This window comes from Suncus etruscus, chromosome 17 (assembly GCF_024139225.1).
Source record: "Suncus etruscus isolate mSunEtr1 chromosome 17, mSunEtr1.pri.cur, whole genome shotgun sequence".
Lineage (NCBI taxonomy): Eukaryota > Metazoa > Chordata > Mammalia > Eulipotyphla > Soricidae > Suncus > Suncus etruscus.
The window spans coordinates 21322667-21341185 of record NC_064864.1 but is presented as its reverse complement, the minus strand read 5'-3'; the positions used below and the strand labels follow the sequence as shown (position 1 = coordinate 21341185).

At 45.5% G+C, this 18519-nt stretch overlaps 1 protein-coding gene across 1 annotated transcript in view; it reads right to left on the bottom strand.

Annotated features, from left to right (window-relative positions):
• The window catches only part of CLTCL1 (clathrin heavy chain like 1), a 122671-nt gene extending 105454 nt beyond the window's left edge, over positions 1 to 17217 (bottom strand). Inside the window, exons 1-2 of the mRNA XM_049764668.1 lie at positions 17079 to 17217; positions 1215 to 1425 (exon numbers count right to left, since the gene is read on the bottom strand). Of these exons, the coding sequence (XP_049620625.1) occupies positions 1215 to 1425; positions 17079 to 17120 (253 nt within the window). The 5' untranslated portion in view covers positions 17121 to 17217. The remainder of the gene's footprint in view (positions 1 to 1214; positions 1426 to 17078) is intronic.
• Positions 17218 to 18519: the final 1302 nt, after the last annotated feature.

Sequence of the window (18519 nt, the reverse complement as noted above, 5' to 3'; positions counted from 1 at the left end):
GAATAGAAGAGGTGAGAGTGGATAACCTTGTCTTGTGCCAAATCTTTAAGGAAAAGTTTTTAGTTTTTCCTCACTGAGTATTTTTGCTGTGGGATTGTAGTAAATGGCTTTGGCTATATTGAGAAAATTTCCCTCAATTTTCATATAGTTGATAGTTTTTTATCATGTGGTTATTGTGAAATATTTCCTCTGTTTTTATTGATATGGTCATATTATTTTTTATTTTATTTATATGTTGTATTATGATGACTGACTTGGGTATGTTAAACTATCCTTGAGTGCCTGAGATGAATCCTACTTGGTCATGGTGTCTGATCTTTTTTTTTTTTTTATGGTTTTTGGTTTTTGGGTCACACCCGGCAGTGCTCAGGGGTTACTTCTGGCTCCACACTCAGAAATCGCTCTTGGCAGGCTCGGGGGACCATATGGGACGCCGGGATTCGAACCAATGACTTTCTGCATGAAAGGCAAACACCTTACCTCCATGCTATCTCTCCGGCCCCTGGTGTATGATCTTTTTGATGAATGTGTGATAATTCTATTTGCTAGTATTTTAATTAAAATTCGTAATTTAATTTATTTGCAAAGATAGATCATCAGTATTAGTTTGTCTCTCTTTTTTTGGGGGGGGGGTGTCACACCCAGCAGCGCTCAGGGGTTACTCCTGGCTCTATGCTCAGAAATCACTCCTGGCAGGCTTGGAGGACCATATGGGATGCCAGGATTCGAAGCACCTTACCACCATGCTATCTCTCCGGCCCCTTGTCTCTTTTTTTTGTGGTATCTCTGTCTGCTGTTGGTATCAGGTGATGTTAGCTTCATAGAAACGTATGGGAGTGTTTCTATTTCTTCAGTTTTCTGGAAGAGCTGGAAAAATATTGACAGTAGGTTCTCTTTAAAGGTTTGAAGAATTTGGGGCCAGAGTGATAGCATAGAGGTATGGCATTTGCCTTGTCAGCCAACCCTGGATGGACGCTGGTTCAATTCCCGGCATCCTATATGGTCCCCAGAGCCTACCAGGAACAATTTCTGAGCACAGAGTCAGGAGTAACCCCTGACAACTGCTGGGTGTGACCCAAAATAATAAATAAAGATTTGAAGAATTCTCTAGTGAATCCATCTGAATTGAATTAAATCTAATTACTATGACACTGACAATTTATCTAATAACAAAATGAGGTTAAATTTCCTTGTAAAGATCCCATGAGACTTACCTTTCAGAGCTATCACCTTAGAGCCTGGGTTCATGATGGCACTTTCTGCAGAGATGGGTCGTCTAATTGGTGCCATTGGGTCACTCATGTCAATAATCACTACCTGTGCCTGTTGCTCACCGACTTTCTCTCGGACACATATAAACTTATCAGATTCCATAGTCAGTGTGCTGAATCCAATGTTAGCTGGATTAATTCCTAGGTTTTGGAGCTAAAAAGAAAATAAGCATTTAGTTAGGGTCTATTTTCTTTCTTTCTGAATGAGATTAGATCTATCCATTATTCAGCAAAATCTAAGAAAAGAGGAAAGGTTAGAATTTGGTAAAAAACAGGAGTAACCCGAGTGCCGCTGGGTGTGACCCAAAAACCAATGGAAAAAAAAGAATTTGGGAAAACATTAAAATTAAGTGATTATTCAAGACTACTAACTTATTCTTTTTTTTTTTTCTTTTTTGGGCTATATCCAGCAGTGCCCAGGGGTGCTCAGGGGACCATAAGTGATGCCAAAGATCAAATCTGGATTGGCATGTGCAAAGATCCAACCCACTGTACTATCACTTTGGTCCCAGTACTGCTAACTTTTCTAAGTCTTTTTACTTATTCCTGGCTCAGTGATCAAACCTGGTTGGCTGCGTGCAAAGCAAGAACCCTACCCACTGTACTATTGCTCAAGCCTCCCATCTTTGAAAAAAATCTTTTTTCGGGGCTGGAGAGATAGCATGGAGGTAAGGCATTTGCCTTTCATGCAGGAGGTCATCAGTTTGAATCCCAGCGTCCCATATGGTCCCCTGTGCCTGCCAGGATCAATTTCTGAGGCTGGAGCCAGGAATAACCCCTGAGCACTGCCGGGTGTGACCCAAAAACCACACACACACAAAAAATCTTTTTGTTTGGTTTTGGACCACACCCAGCAATGCTCAAGAGTCACTCCTCATTCTGCATTCAACAATTATTCCTGGTAGTGCTCCAGAGACCATAGGGAGTGCCAGGAATTGAACCTGAGTTGGCCACATGCAGAGCAAGCACCCTATTTCTCTGCTCCCATTAAGTTTACTTTTTTGTTGTTTGTTTTGAGGCCAAACCTGTCAGTACTCAGGTATCACTCTGACTCTGCAGTCAGGAATCGCTCCTGGCAGTGTTCAAGGGGCCATAGGGGAGATCAGCCACATGCAAGGCATGTACCCTATCCACTGTACAATCTCTCCAGTCCTTTAAGTTTACTTTTATTGATGAAGCAAAGGCTAGTAAAAAATCCTAGAGCTAGGGGCTGGAGTGATAGTACAGCGGTAAGGCATTTGCCTTGCACGTGGCCAACACAGGATGGAAACTGGTTCAAATCCCGGTATCCTATATGGTCCCCCAAGCCTGCCGAGTGTAACTTCTGAGCGCAAAGCCAGGAATAAACCCTGAGCAATGCCGGGTGTGGCCCAAAAACCAGAAAAAAAAAAAAGTCTAGAGCTAGAGCGGCAGTTTAATTGGATAGCTGCATATTTTAAATACATAGGCACAGGTGCAATCTGCAGTAACACATGGTCTCCAGTCTCCCAAGCACTAATGGAAAGCATCCCAAATAACAAGTGTGAAATAACCCCAAACACTTCTGGGTACTTAAAAAAACTAAACCCAAATATTAAAATATAGGAGAGAAGGAGAATAAAACTCATTCATTTCAAATGTATTAATATTTCCTTATTATTTCCATATTGCTAAGTTTAAATTTTCTGTATTTCAATATAGCTTTTATGAGACTTCTGTATGTTTTGGGGCCATACCCAGTAGTGATCAGGGCTTACTCTTTTGTTTTTGTTTTTGTTTTTGTTTTTGAATCACACCCGGCAGCGCTCAGGGGTTACTCCTGGCTCTATGCTCAGAAATCGCTCCTGGCAGGCACAGGAGACCATATGAGATGCTGGGATTCGAACTACCATCCTTCTGCATGAAAGGTAAACACCTTACCTTCATGCTATCTCTCTGGCCCCCAGGGCTTACTCTTGACTCTTCACTCAAGAATCATTCCTGGGGGCCGGAGAGATAGCATGGAGGCAAGGCGTTTGCCTTTCATGCAGGAGGTCATCGGTTCGAATCCCGGCACCCCATATGGTCCCCTGTACCTGCTAGGAGCAATTTCTGAGCCTGGAGCCAGAAATAACCCCTGAGCACTGCCGGGTGTGACCCAAAAACCACAAAAAAAAAAAAAAAAAAAGAATCATTCCTGGGGCCCGGAGAGATAGCACAGCAGTAACACCTTGCAAGCAGCCGATCCAGGACCAAAGGTGGTTGGTTCGAATCCCGGCATCCCATATGGTCCCCCGTGCCTGCCAGGAGTTATTTCTGAGTAGACAGCCAGGAGTAACCCTGAGCACTGCCGGGTGTGGGCCAAAAAAATTCCTGGCAGTGCTGGGGGAACCAAATGGGGTGCCAGAGATCAAACCCAGTTGTCCATGTGCAAGGCAAGTGCCCTACCCATGTACCATTACTCTGGCCCCAATATTTCATATTTTAGTTCTAAAACTTGTATTCTTTCAGTAAAAATAAATGTTAGAGGGTGGCCTGAGTGATAGCACAGTGGTAAGACATTTGTCTTGCACGCAACCGATTTGGGACGGACAGTGGTTCGAATCCCAGCAGAGGGCCAGAGCAATAGTATAGTGGGTAGGACATTTTGCCCTACCAGGTTTGATCCCCAGCATCCCATATGGTCCCCCGAAGTGATCCAGCCAGGAGTGATTCCTGAGTACAGAACCAGGAGTAACCCCCAGGTATTGCCAGGTGTGGCCCAAAACAAAAGAAATAAAAAAATCCCAAATACTACAGTACTAGTCCTTATGTAGTAAAGTGTCCCAGAGATATGTCCAAATCCAAGTTTTTTTTTTCAAGATTTAGTAGCATTAGCACTAAGACTAAGGACTCCTACTATAAATTCTGATAAGTAATTTATTATGCAAATATTGATTTATTTTTTTTTGTACCGGCATGGAGCCGAGTGTCTCAAATATTCAAAGACTAAGTTCTATATTAAGTTAAATCAGCCTCAGTTATACATCTAAAACTGACCATATAAAGCAGTGGTCCTCAAACTATGGCCTGTGGGCCACATATTGTATTTGTATCTGTTTTGTTTCTACATTGCAAAATAAGATATATGCGGTGTGCATAAGAATTCGTTCCTAAGTTTTGTTTTTACTACAGTCAGACCCTCCAATAGTCTGAGGGACAGTGAACTGGCCCCCTGTTTAAAAAGTTTGAGGACCCCTGATATAAAGAATTCATTAAAAGTAGACAAAGCATTATATCTAATGATCTTCTTTTAACTATCAAGTCCTACAACTAAACAAATCCAAAAATAAAGTTGATACTGAGGAAACTAGAAAAAGAAATTACTCATCTGACAGTCCTGTGGTTTCTATATTTAAGGGACTTAGGGACTGCAGTCTGACTGAGAGGACGACAGAGGCTATGTTTATACAGAACTGTTGGTGAAAAAAACAATTTCCTGGATCAATGAACCAAAAGCTCTTGTTGCACCGAACACCCATGTTTTCATTTCCAGTGCCTTCTCTGAAGATGCTGGTCCTATTTCCTTCTAAACCATCTTTTTTCTCAGGTTTACTCACTGCCTTATTCCAGTGAAGATAGCACATAGAGGTTATATAAGAAAGAGATTCCTTGGGCCGGCGAGGTGGCGCTAGAGGTAAGGTGTCTGCCTTGCAAGCGCTAGCCAAGGAAGGACCAGTGTCCCATATGGTCCCCCCAAGCCAGGGGCAATTTCTGAGTGCTTAGCCAAGAGTAACCCCTGAGCATCAAATGAGTGTGGCCCAATAAAACAAAAAACAAAAAACAACAAACAAAACAAAACAAAAAAAGAGATTCCTTGTTTAGGCAGTCAAATTTGATCTGCACTTTAATATTTCAAACCTAGGGGCCCGAGAGTTAGCACAGTGGTAGGGTATTTGCTTTGCATGTGGCCAATTCAAGATAGACGGTGGTTTGAATCCCGTCATCCCATATCCCAGATATGGTCCCCATATCTGCCACTAGTAATTCCTGAGTGCAGAGCCAGGAGTAAACCCTGAGCACCGCCAGGTGTGACCCCCCCCAAAAAAAATTCAAACCTATGAACAAGATTTTCCTAATTTAAAAATGGAGATTTACAATCGAGGACCTAAGAAAAATGATCATACTAAGGTCTTCCGTAGAATTTTTATGACTAAAATTCTAGAACTACATTACTTTAATAATTACATTTACATAGAGCTTTACACACCCTCTTTCATATTATACCAGGTTATCTGTATTTTTTAATGTTTTTTATAATTATCTTTATTTAAACACCGTGATTACAAATATGATTATAGTTGTATGATTACAGTCATGTAAAGAACACCCCCCCCTTCACCAGTGCAACATTCCCACCACCAATTTTTAAAATCCAATGCATAAGACCCTATATTTATCCCTGTTAAATGTCAACTAGTTGGATTTAAGCCTGTCAAGATCTATTTAGATTCTAATTTTGTTACTGAACTTTGACATCCTAGCTCTGTGGCATCTTTCTTAAGCCAGTCAAGAGTGTTGGAAAGTTCTTCCTGGCATGTTCAAACTTATGACTACCAGCAAGCTTCAATTACAGGAAGAGGAAAGAAGAAAGTCTGGAGAAAAGACTGAAGAAACAGATCTAGTAAAGAAGCAAGGGAAAGTAAATCAGGGAGCGTAGAGACAAGTAAAACAAAAATTGGGAACAGTTACTAACAACCATTGCCCCAGGAGGTTGTTAAAAAGTAACAAATGCATGCTTCAATCTGTACATAATCTTGGGGGGGGGTGCACACCTGGAAATGCTCAGGGCTTACTCATGACTATGAGCTCAGGAATCACTCTTGGCAGTGCTATGTTGCCCATATATGATACCAGTGATGGAACAGGGTCAGCTGTGTGCAAAGCAAACACCATTGAAGATAGTTCAGGGGAGAGAGAGTTCAGGAACAGTCTCTGTGCCATCCAGATAGACTTGCCTCAGCTGCTTGGAAAGAACCTTGACTAAGATCCTTCTAGAACTTGATTTTTCTTACAGTCTAATAAACACAAAAGTGTTGAAAATCTTGTGAAGTAAACTTGGGATCACACCCACTGTGTTACTCCCAGTTCTGTGCTCAAGGATCACACTTGGCAGAGCTATGGAAACTTTATGGAGGGCTGGATATCAAACTCAGGTTGGCAGCATGCAAGACAAGCAAACAACCTACTGTATTATTGTTTTGGCTCCAGCTTAGGGGTTCTGAACATATAAAAGTGTTCTATGGTGAGAATCTGTTCTCCAAAGAGGCCCAATTCATTCAATATTTAGTCCCATACCAAGCCGTATTCATAAAGGCTCACCATTCCACACATACTCCAGATAGATGGTGATTACTTTTTTGTTTGTTTCTTGGGTCACACCCCACAATGCTCAGGGGTTACTCCTGGCTCTGAGCTCAGAAATTGCTCAAAGATTCTGAGGTGACTACTGCTTACAGGATGTTTTTGAATCCTCAGGTCCTATAATTTACATAGCTTATATATATATCAAGACTAGTATTTGCTAAGAACATCACATTAGAAATACACTTCAAAAAAAAAACACTACAAAGCAAAAAAATGGGGGGGGGGGATTTTGAAGCCACACCCTCAGTGTTCAGGGGTTATTCCTGGTTCTACACTCAAACCAAAATCTCAAAACTGTATTTGACTAAAGCTAGATAGTGCAGTGGATAGGGAGCTTGCTTTACATGGATTTTCCAGGATTTGATCCCTAGACCCCTATATAGTTCCTACAGCTCTGCCAAAAGTGATCTTTGAGCACAGAGCCAGAAAGGAATAATCCCTGAGTTTAACTGTAGTCCCCAAACAATACAAAAAAACAAAAACAAAAACAAAAAAAACCCTACTGTGATAAGGCAAAAGAAATCACTCCAATCTGAAGTTGTGGGAGGAAAACCTTATTTCAATGTATGAAATATAAAAAAGCCCCAGGGGGCCAGAGAGATAGCATGGAGGTAGGGCATTTGCCTTGCATGCAGAAGGACGGTGGTTCGAATCCCGGCATCCCCTATGGTCCCCTGAGCCTGCCAGGAGCAATTTCTTTTTTTTTTTTTTTCTTTTTTTTCTTTTTTTTAGGTATTGGCAATCAAATCCAGGGCCTGAAGCATGCCAGGGCTGTGTTTTACAACGCAAGCTACACCCCTCACCCTGTTTTTTTTTGTTTTGTTTTTACACATACATATAATTTTATTTTATTTTATTTATTTTATTTTTTTGAGGTTTTTTTTTTTATTTAAACACCTTGATTATATACATGATTGTGTTTGGGTTTCAGTCATGTAAAGAACACCCGGCAGTGCTCAGGGGTTACTCCTGGCTGTCTGCTCAGAAATAGCTCCTGGCAGGCACGGGGGACCATATGGGACACCGGGATTCGAACCAACCACTTTTGGTCCTGGATGGGCTGCTTGCAAGGCAAACGCCGCTGTGCCATCTCTCCGGGCCCTAGGAGCAATTTCTGAGCATCAAGCCAGGAGTAATTCCTGAGCGCTGTCGGATGTGACCCAAAAACAAACAAACAAACAAAAAAAAGTAAGCTCCAGATGCATTTCTCCTTCACCTTCCTCTTGCTGCTATTGCTCTGATACAGTACCAGTGTTCACACACTTGGTTGTGAGAGTAACATCTGGTTGTGGCACAAAGGATCATTACAGAAGAGATCCCATTCAGTTGTTGGGGCTGTACTGGGCATGGAACTCTTTTTAAAGAGTATGAAACTACTTGTATGTATGCATTTATATGTGTGCATGAGTGTGTGTATGTATGTGTGTTTGGCACCACAACCAGTAGTAATCAGGTAGTAATTTCTCTGCATTCAAGAATTACTTCTGGGGGTAGGGGGTGGTAGAGTGATAGAACAGTGGATAGGGCATTTGCCTTGCACATGGTTGACCTGGGTTTGATCCCTGATATCCCATATGGTCCTCTGAGTCTGCCAGGAGTGATTTCTGAGCACAGAGTCAGGAGTAACCCATGAATGCTGCCATTCATGCCATGAATGTGGCCCAGAAGCAAACAAACAAAAAAAAAAGAACTACTTCTGGCAGTGTTTGGGACCTATGGGATGCTGAGAATCACACCCAGGTTGGCCACATGCAGGGAAAGTGCTCTACCCAATGTACTATTGCTCCACCCCAAGAATATGAAACTTTTGACCTACTAAAGCAAGGCAGGTACTCTATCTGAGGTCTATGAGAGTACATTTTTGAAAAATTTACTGAAGAATAAAAGGTCATATGTACAGAGGCTGAAGAGAAGGCTCATTAGGCTGGAGATTACTGTGCATGCATTGCTTATAGGAATTTGATCCTTGGTACCACACTACTAGGCGTGCCCTCTGACCAAGAATCCAGAAGTAGTCATGTAGACCAAAAACCTAAAGAAAAATAAAGTTCTTTTTTTTTTCTTTTTTGGGCCACACCCACAGTGGTCAGGAGTTATTCCTGACTCTGTGCTCAGAAATTGCTCCTGGCAGGCTTAGGGGACCATATGGGATGCCAGAGATTGAATCTGCATATGTCCCAGGTTGGCAGCATGCAAGGCAAATGCTCTACTGCTATGCTATCACTCCAGCCCGCAAAATAAAATTCATATTCATAGTTCTATTTTGTTGCACTGATGATTATAAAACTATATTTTTCTTTTGGGAAAAATCTGGTCCAAATATTTTCATATAAAGTACGTCAAAATTTAAAACAAAAAATATTTATGTTCTTACAGTTAAATTCACAGATGTAAAGTGTCTAGAATTAGATTTCTAAATATGGCACAGAAACTAAAATTTACAGAGAAAACAAAGTTTAGATGAATGGAATTGGTATTTACTAGTAACCAGACTGTATATATTTTTTTTGGGGGGTCAGGGGGTACACCTGGTGATGCTCAGGTGTTACTCCTGGCTATGTGCTCAGAAATCACTCCAGGCTTGGGGACCATATGGGATGCCAGGGATTGAACCCAGATCCATCCTGGGTCAGCCGCATGCAAGGCAAACTCCCTACCACTGTACTATCACTCCGGCCCCATACTTTCTCCTTTTATTTTATTTTTTTGTTTTGTTTTGTTTTTGGGCCACACCCGTTTGACACTCAGGGGTTACTCCTGGCTATGTGCTCAGAAATCGCCCCTGGCTTGGGGGAACCATATGGGACACCAGGGGATCGAACCGCGGTCCATCCGCTTGCAAGGCAAGGCAGACACCTTACCTCTAGCGCCACCTTCCCGGCCCCTACTTTCTCCTTTTAACATATATATACATATATATATTAAATATATATGTTTAATATATATGCAGAACTTATTTCTCCTTTCTTCTTTTGTTGTTGCTATTGTTTTTGGCATACCCAAGCAGTCCTTGAGTGGCCCAAAAACCAAAAAAATAAGAAAAAAGAAATAATTTTATCAATAAATATCAATTACTCAGATGGTATTATGAAATTAGTTTTATTCCTTCAAATGTCTTTTTGTTTTTTGTGTTTTCTTTGGGGGGGAGGTCACACCCAGCAGCGCTCAGGGGTTACTCCTGGCTCTGTGCTCAGAAATTGCTCCTGGCAGGCTTGAGGGACCATATGGGATGCCGGGATTCAAATCACCATCTGTCCTGGATCGGCTATTTGCAAGGCAAACGCCCTATAGCTGTGCTATCTCTCCGGCCCCCTTCAAATGTCTTAAGGTCTATTATATTAGGCTATGGGATTACAACTGTAAAGAGAAAGAATCCTAACTAACTTCCTAGAGTTCATAGTCCAGTAGGAAAAATGAATAACGTTAACATTATGAGATGAGGATTCTTTTTTTTTTTTTTTTTTTGGTTTTTGGGTCACACCCCTTGGTGCTCAAGGTTCACTCCTGGCTCTACACTCAAAAATCGCTCCTGGCAGCCTTGGGGGATCATCTGGGATGCCGGGATTCGAACCACCGTCCTTCTGCATACAAGGCAAATGCCCTACCTCAATGCTATCTCTCCTCCCGAGGATTCATTTTTGTTAGTTTTTATTTTGGGATCACACCCAGTGATGTCTCCGCCCAGGGATTACTCCTGGTTCTGAACCCAGGAATTACTCCTACCAGTGCTTAGGAAACCATATGGGATGCCAGGGACTGAATCTAGGTTGGTCTTGTGCAAGACAAGTACTCTACCCCACTGTACTATTATTCCAGCCCTAGAATAAGGATCTTATAAAGGATACTTTAAAAATTACAGGGTGAAGGGGCCGGCAAGGTGGCGCTAGAGGTAAGGTGTCTGCCTTGCAAGTGCTAGCCAAGGAAGAACCGCAGTTCGATCCTCCGGCGTCCCATATGGTCCCCCCCAAGCCAGGGAAAATTTCTGAGCACTTAGCCAGGAGTAACCCCTGAGCATCAAACGGGTGTGGCCCGAAAAACTAAAAAAAAAAAAAAAAAGTTACAGGGTGACAAGAAAGGGTTCCAACTCTGATGAGTCAGGGATTGACTCAAAAGAGAATGTCTCTGAGAAAATACCAAAAGGCTAAGGAGGACTTAGTTGCATAGTAAGAAGGGAAAAAGAAACTGGAAAGAGGCAGCATTTTCAGAGCCCACAAAGATACATTGGGGAGATAGTTTAAAGTATGGTACATGTGGGAGCACCACAGGGAGGGTGTTCATACCTCTAAAAACTCCCCATACCTCTAAAAGTTATTGTCGTTCCCCCCCCCCCACATACCCAAAAGGTCCAAGAAAAAAGAAGACAATGGATTAGCTGAGCAGGGCTTTAATGAAAGTCTGGCATTTTCCTACTATAAGCAATGTTAAACCATTCTCTGATAGATTTTAGGGACATTTTTTGGGTCATACCTGGAAATGTTCAGGGATTCTCCTGGCTCTGTGCTCAAGAATCACTCCTGGTGAACTCAGGGGACCCAATGGGATGCCTGGGATCAAATCTGGATTGGCAACGTGCAAGGCAAGTGCCCTTCTGCATGCTATCCCTCTGGCCTCATGGCTTTTAGGCACATTTTTGTCCCTTGAGCAAATTTTTGATGTGCTAGAGAATGAATGACTGAAGATTAAGATTGGAGGCATACAACTGGAGACAATAATTAATATGGCAATTTAAGTGAAGAATGTGACATAGTCTAGGAAAGTGGTGGTCATGACGGGAGAGACAGACTAATGTCAAAAATAAATCAGAGGGCTAGAGATACAGCAGAGAGGTTAAGATACTTTCTTTGCATCTGACCCTGGGTCACCATATGATGCTCAAGCATTGCTAGGTACAATCCTGGAAGCACCAAAACATTGTTGTGGTGGCCCACATAATTTCTGGTAAAACAGAACCTAAAAAAAGCACCTCATCTTGTAGCCCTTGTACTGAACTGCTAGCTCAATTTGCCAAAAATAAAAATCCCAGGAACACCAAATAAATAGGATTGGAGAGATAATACAGAAGGTAGAAGATAGGGCACTTGCTTGAACAAAGCCAATCCCAATTTGTTTCCTTCTCTCAGAACCCTACCAGAGTGATCCCAGGGTGCTAATAGGTGTAAGTCCTATGTACTGCCAGTACAGGCCCCCAAACAAAATATCATAATAAATATGAAGAAGAACCAACAGAATAGGAAGCACTCATAGCACTCTCCTAGACTCTTGGTTGAAAAAATGGAGAAGAGATACATATAGGGGAAGAGCCCTAGTTCTCAACTTGATATGCCTGATGAAACTATGGGTCAATGGCTTAACTCTAAAAGACTGCTACCATAATGGTAATAACAGTTAATGAGAATATAGGGCCTGGATGGATGGAAACAACATTCTATCTAAACAAAGAACTAGGAGTACCTCGAGTGCCACCAGGTGTAGCCCAAATACCCAATCCATCAATCACTAAATAGAAAAGAATACAGGGCTGGGAACTAGAATGATAGCACAGGGGTTAGAGAGATAGTACAGCAGGTAGGGAACTTGAGCTCAGAGTCAGGAGTAACCCCTGAGCCACTGGTTGTATATACACACATACTCCTCCAGTGGTTAAGGCAATAGCCTTGCATCAGGCAGTGTCACCAGGAGTAGCCTATAAGCACCACCAGATGTAACCCAAAAACCAACCTCTCCCCATCAAAAAAAATACAGGTGTTTTTTTGGAGGGGGGTCACACTCAGGGGTTACTCCTGGCTCTGCACTCCGAAATTGCTCCTGGCAGGCTCAGAGGACCATATGGGATGCTGGGATTCGAACCATTGTCCATCCTGGGTTGGCTGCATTGCAAGGCAAATGCCATCTCTCCAGCCCCAGAACACAGGGTTTTATATGCTAGAAACCATTTAATACTTCACATGACATTCATTAGCTTCTGATCACAAACAAGTGATCAAGATAATCTAGGCATCAAGTTTCCAATATGCTTTTTTGTTTGTTTTTGGGTCACACCCGGCTGCGCTCAGGGGTTACTCCTGGCTCTACGCTCAGAAATCACTCCTGGCAGGCTTGGGGGACCATATGAGATGCCGGGACTCAAACCACCGACCTTCTGCATGCAAGCAAATGCCTTACCTCCATGCTATCTCTCCAGCCCTTCCAATATGTTCTTTTTTTTTTTTTTTTTTTTTTTTTTTTTGGTTTTTGGGCCACACCCGGCAGTGCTCAGGGGTTACTCCTGGCTGTCTGCTCAGAAATAGCTCCTAGCAGGCATGCGGGACCATATGGGACACCGGGATTCGAACCAACCACCTTTGGTCCTGGATCGGCTGCTTGCAAGGCAAACGCCGCTGTGCTATCTCTTCGGGCCCCCAATATGTTCTTAAGGAGATGAGTTGGCCCACCACACCTGGTGGTGCTCAGGGTTTACTTCTGGTTCTGCCCTCAGAGATCTTTCCTGGCAGGCTTGGGGACTATATAGGGTACCAACAATCAAACCTGGGTTAGCCTCATGCAAGGCAAATGTACACACTATCTCTCTAGTCCCTGATATGCAGTTTTTTAGTTCCTATTTCATAGGTGAAGAAGGTGAAGAGTGGAAGCTCTATTTAAAGGCAGAATGAAGAATCCAGACAGAAGCAAAATAAAGGACCACATGTTTTAAGGTAACAGGGAGGCTGAAAAAGGATGACTACAGACAAGCCTTTGAGCCTGTAGACTGAAGATCTGCAGAGGGAACCTGTCAGTTTATGCTTTCTATTTTCTCAAATCATCTTTAATCAGTGGGGAGAGGGGCAATATTAGGGATTTAAAAAAAATAGGCATAAGTTCTGAAATGTCTTTAGCAAAGAGAATGTATGCAAACTAGACGAGGAATACAAAGCAACTTAATCAATTATTTCTTAGACAGACTATAAATCACAGGGTTCCATCCATATAGTTTGCATGCTTCAAGTCACACAAATAATAGACTAGACCACACTTCTTCGAGGCATTATGCACTTTATGGGAATTTAAAATGCCTTACTGAGCTGGAAAGATAGTTTAAGGGTTACAGAATTTCCCTTGCATACCAAATCCCAGTTTGGATCCCCAGCACCATATCCTCTGAGTAGCAGCAGAAGTCACTCCTGAGCACAAAGCAAGAAATAACCTTTATGATCCAGAGGTTCAGGCCTCAATCCCTTCATTGCTCCCTCTCCCCTGCCTCTTGAAAAGAACACATTTTGATAGTGGCTTAATGCAAAAGCTTTGCAATCATAAGGTGACCTGGGTTAGAGCACAAGCTCTGGCACCAACTGACTGTTTAATTTGATCTTAACTACTTAACATAATAATTACATTTACACGTACCAAATACAATGATGTACAAGAGAAAATGGTCAGTAAATGATAACTGTGTCATTATATTATAGTTAGAAGCAGTGCTTGTATTTTTCCACCTCCACCCAACCCCAGGCTATTACTGACTAAGTGACACTGACTAGGGGCCAAAACAAGTTGCCAATCTGTAGAATGAGATTTTTCTGGTCATAAAGGGCACTTAAGTCCTATCTTTTATTATTATTTTTTTGGTTTTTGGGCTACACCCGGCGGTACTCAGGGGTTACTCCTGGTTATTTGCTCAGAAATAGCTCCTGGCAGGCACGGGGGACCACATGGGACACCCGGGGATCAAACCAACAACCACCTTAGGTCCTGGGTCGTCTGCTTGCAAGGCAAACAACGCTGTGCTATCTCCCCTTAAGCCCTATCTTATTTGAACATAAAAGTGTTTGGTGGTGTGAAAACATTGCCTTTCAACCCACTATTTTTTGTTATACATCTAAATAGTAAAAAAAAAAAGATCAATGAGGGCCAGAGTGCAATGGTGCAACAGGTAGGGTATTTGCCCTGCACACAGTCACATGGTTTGATCCCTGAACCACACATGGTCCTCTGAGCTCACCGAGGAGTGATCCCTGAGCATAGAGCCAAGAACATGCGTGGCCCCGAAACAAAAGCAAAACAAAGAAACAAGACACAAGGCCAGTGAATTCTCCTATTATTTTGGGTTGGGGACCACGCCCAGCGGTGCTTAGAGCTTATTTCTCTCTAGTCAGGTACCATTCCTGGCGATACGCAGGAGAAATCCTATGTGGTGGCGGGCATGAACCCAGGTCGGCCATGTGCAAAGCAAACACCTAACTAAACCCTGTACTCTCTCAGGTCCCTGCTGATGCCAGAAGACAGGAAAATCTACTTAGCATCTCTGCGGCCATCTAATTCCTCTAGAGAAATTGGGACTTCATATATACAGTATGTATGTGTGTGTAACTTCATATATACAGTGTGTGTGTGTGTGTGTGTGTGTGTGTGTGTGTGTGTGTGTGTGTCCTATACAGCAGGACTAAGATCCATTTAACTTCAAGCTCTCGGGACAGAGCCGCTGGTACTGGGTCATGCACGTCGCCGCCTGGAACCGCGTCCCGTCATCCTTCCCCAAAGGGCACAAGCGTGCGGGGCGCGGGGTGCACTGGGCACCGCGCCCTCCGCACACCCCAGCGGGTCGCTTTCTAGTTCTTCCTGCAGCGCGCCTGTAGTTCGGAGACTTTCGGGGGCGCGGGGAGGGGGCGTGGATCGAAGGGGTGGGTCTCCCCAACACGCCGTCATCGGTCCTTGGCGGCTCAGGCAGGTGACAAGCACCAACCAACTCGGGGTCGGCCACTACACGCCAAGGGACAGAGGCACAAGCTCGGGCACGGCCCGCTGGACGGTCGGTCCCCATCTTTTATTTTTGGAGGGGTGATGATTTGGGCCACACCCAGGCGGCGCTCAAGGGTTCCTCGAATGACTCTGCACTCAGAAATCGCTCCTGGGGCCCGGAGAGATAGCACAGCAGCGTTTGCCTTGCAAGCAGCCGATCCAGGACCAAAGGTGTCTGGTTCGAATCCCGGTGTCCCATATGGTCCCCCGTGCCTGCCAGGAGCTATTTCTGAGCAGACAGCCAGGAGTAACCCCCGAGCAACGCCGGGTGTGGCGAAAGAAAGAGAGAAAGAGAGAAAGAGAGAAAGAGAGAAAGAAAGAAAGAAAGAAAGAAAGAAAGAAAGAAAGAAAGAAAGAAAGAAAGAAAGAAAGAAAGAAAGAAAGAAAGAAAGAAAGAAAGAAAGAAAGAAAGAAAGAAAGAAACAGCAGGCTTGAGGGGGGACCCTATGGGATGCCATATGGGATTCGAACCACCGTCCTTCTGCATGCAAGACAAATGCCCCACCTCCATGCTATTGCTCCAGACCAGTCTTGACTGTTTTTGTTTTTGGTTTTTGGGGTCACACCCGGCGGCGCTCAGGGGTTCCTCTTGTGACTCTATGCTCAGAAATCCTGTGTTGGTTGCATGCAAGGCAAATAAAAGCCCTACTTCTATTGCTCTGGCTCTGTTTCTTTTTTTGTTTTTTGGGGGGTTTTTTTTGGTTTTTATTTTTTGTTTGTTTGTTTTTTGTTTTTTGGGCCACACCTGGCGGTGCTCAGGGGTTACTCCTGGCTGTCTGCTCAGAAATAGCTCCTGGCAGGCACGGGGGACCCTATGGGACACCGGGATTCCAACCAACCACCTTTGGTCCTGGATCGGCTGCTTGCAAGGCGAACGCCACTGTGCTATCTCTCCGGGCCCACTGGCTCTATTTCTTGCTATGCCATCTGTTTTAACCTTACGTTGTTCACCTGGGGAGGGGGGTCTATGCTACAAGTCAGACAGGCTTATTGTGCTTACCTACCCAATCCCCTTTGCATTCTTATTTGGGGGGTACCCCCAGCTGCACTCAGGGGTTCCTCCTGGCTCTACACTCAGAAATCGCTCCTGGCAGGCTCAGGAGACCCTATGGGATGCCATATGGAATTCGAACCACCAGTCTTCTGCATGCAAGACAAACACCCGACCTCCATGCTATCTCTCTGGCCCTTTTCTTTTTTCTTAGTTTTTGGGCCACACCCAGCTGCGCTCAGGGGTTCCTCCAGGCTCTGCGCTTAGAAATGGCTCCTGGCAGGCTTGGGGTGGGGGGACCATGTGGGATGCCGGGATTTCAACTCCCGTCCTTGTGCACGCAAGGCCAACGCCCTACCTCCGTGCTTTCTCCCTGGCCCTTCTTTTTTCTTAAGTTTTGGGGCCACACCCAACTGCACTCAGGGGTTCCTCCTGGCTCCGCGTTCAGAACTCGCTCCTGGCCCCGCCCACAACGAGCTTCGACGGCGCCGCACATCTGTCCGCGCGCACGTGTGTGTGCACGTGACAGAGCCGCCGCCCGGCCCCGCCCCCGCCCAAGGATCCGGGTCGGGTGGGGGCGGGGCGGGGGCGCGGCTGTCAGGATGCGAGGCGAGGCGAGGCGAGGCGAGGCGCGACCCGCCGGCTCCGGCGCTCTCCCTCCCGCTCAGGCTGGGCCTCACCTGGAAGTGCTCCTGGAAACGGATGGGGAGGATCTGAGCCATGGCGGGCGCGGGGCTGAGGCGCCGGCGAGGCCCCTCGCGCGGCCTGACAGACGGACAGGCGGGCTGACAGACAGGCTGCGGCGGCGGCGGCGGTGGCTGTGGCGGCGGCGGCGGCGGCGGGCGCGCAGGCGCACTGCCGCTCTCGCCTCGCACGCGCTGCCCTCCGCCCCCGCCCCCGCCCCGCCCGCGCTGGCCCAGACCGACCGCACTCCCTCACTCCTTCACTATCTCCCTCCCTCCGCGCGGACCCCGCGCAGCCAGGATCCTTCCGCCCGCCGCGGGAGGGTCCGCGGAAAGTAGTCCCGCACGGACTACTTCTGTCTGTCAATCAGTCAGTCAGCGGCTTCGAAGCCCGGAGTTAGGGCCAGGCCTGGGCAGTGTGTGTGTGTGTGTGTGTGTGTCTGTGTGTGTCTGTGTGTGTGTGTCTGTGTCTCTGTGTGTGTGTTCGGGGTGTGTGCAAGAAGAGGACACTACCTGGTCCCAGACTGACAGACTGGCCTGTGGCACCGTGTGTGTGTGTGTGTGTGTGTGTGTGTGTGTGTGTGTGTGTGTGTGTGTGTGAGAGAGAGAGAGAGAGAGAGAGAGAGAGACAGAGAGAGACAGAGAGAGAGGAGAGAGAGAGAAGAGAGAGAGAAGAGAGGAGAAAGGAGAGAGAAGAGAGGGGGAGAGAGGAGAAAGAGGAGAGAGATAGGAGAGAGGTAGAGAGAGGAGATAGAGGTAGGAGAGAGAGAAGAGAGAGGGGGAGAGACAGGAGAGAGAGAGGAGAGGAGAGAGAAAGGAGAGAGAAGAGAGGGGGAGAGAGAGGTGAGAGGGGGAGAGAGAGAGAGGAAAGACAGGGGGAGAGGAGAGAGAGGGAGGAGAGAGAGAAGAGAGAGGGAGGAGAGAGAGAAGAGAGAGGGAGGAGAGAGAGAAGAGAGAGGGAGGAAAGAGAGAAGAGAGAGGGAGGAGAGAGAGGGAGGAGAGAGAGAAGAGAGAGGGAGGAGAGAGAAGAGAGAGGGAGGAGAGAGAGAGACAGAGAGAGAAGAGAGGAGAAAGGAGAGAGAAGAGAGGGGGAGAGAGGAGAAAGAGGAGAGAGATAGGAGAGAGGTAGAGAGAGGAGATAGAGGTAGGAGAGAGAGAAGAGAGAGGGGGAGAGACAGGAGAGAGAGAGGAGAGGAGAGAGAAAGGAGAGAAGAGGGGAGAGAGAGGTGAGAGAGGGGGAGAGAGAGGAGAGAGAGGAAGAGAGGAAAGGGGGAGAGAGAGGTGAGAGGGGGAGAGAGAGAGGAAAGACAGGGGGAGAGGAGAGAGAGGGAGGAGAGAGAGAAGAGAGAGGGGGAGAGAGAGAGAGAGAGAGAGAGAGAGAGAGAGAGAGAGAGAGAGAGAGAGATTTGGGGATGAGGAGTATTCATTCCCCTGACAG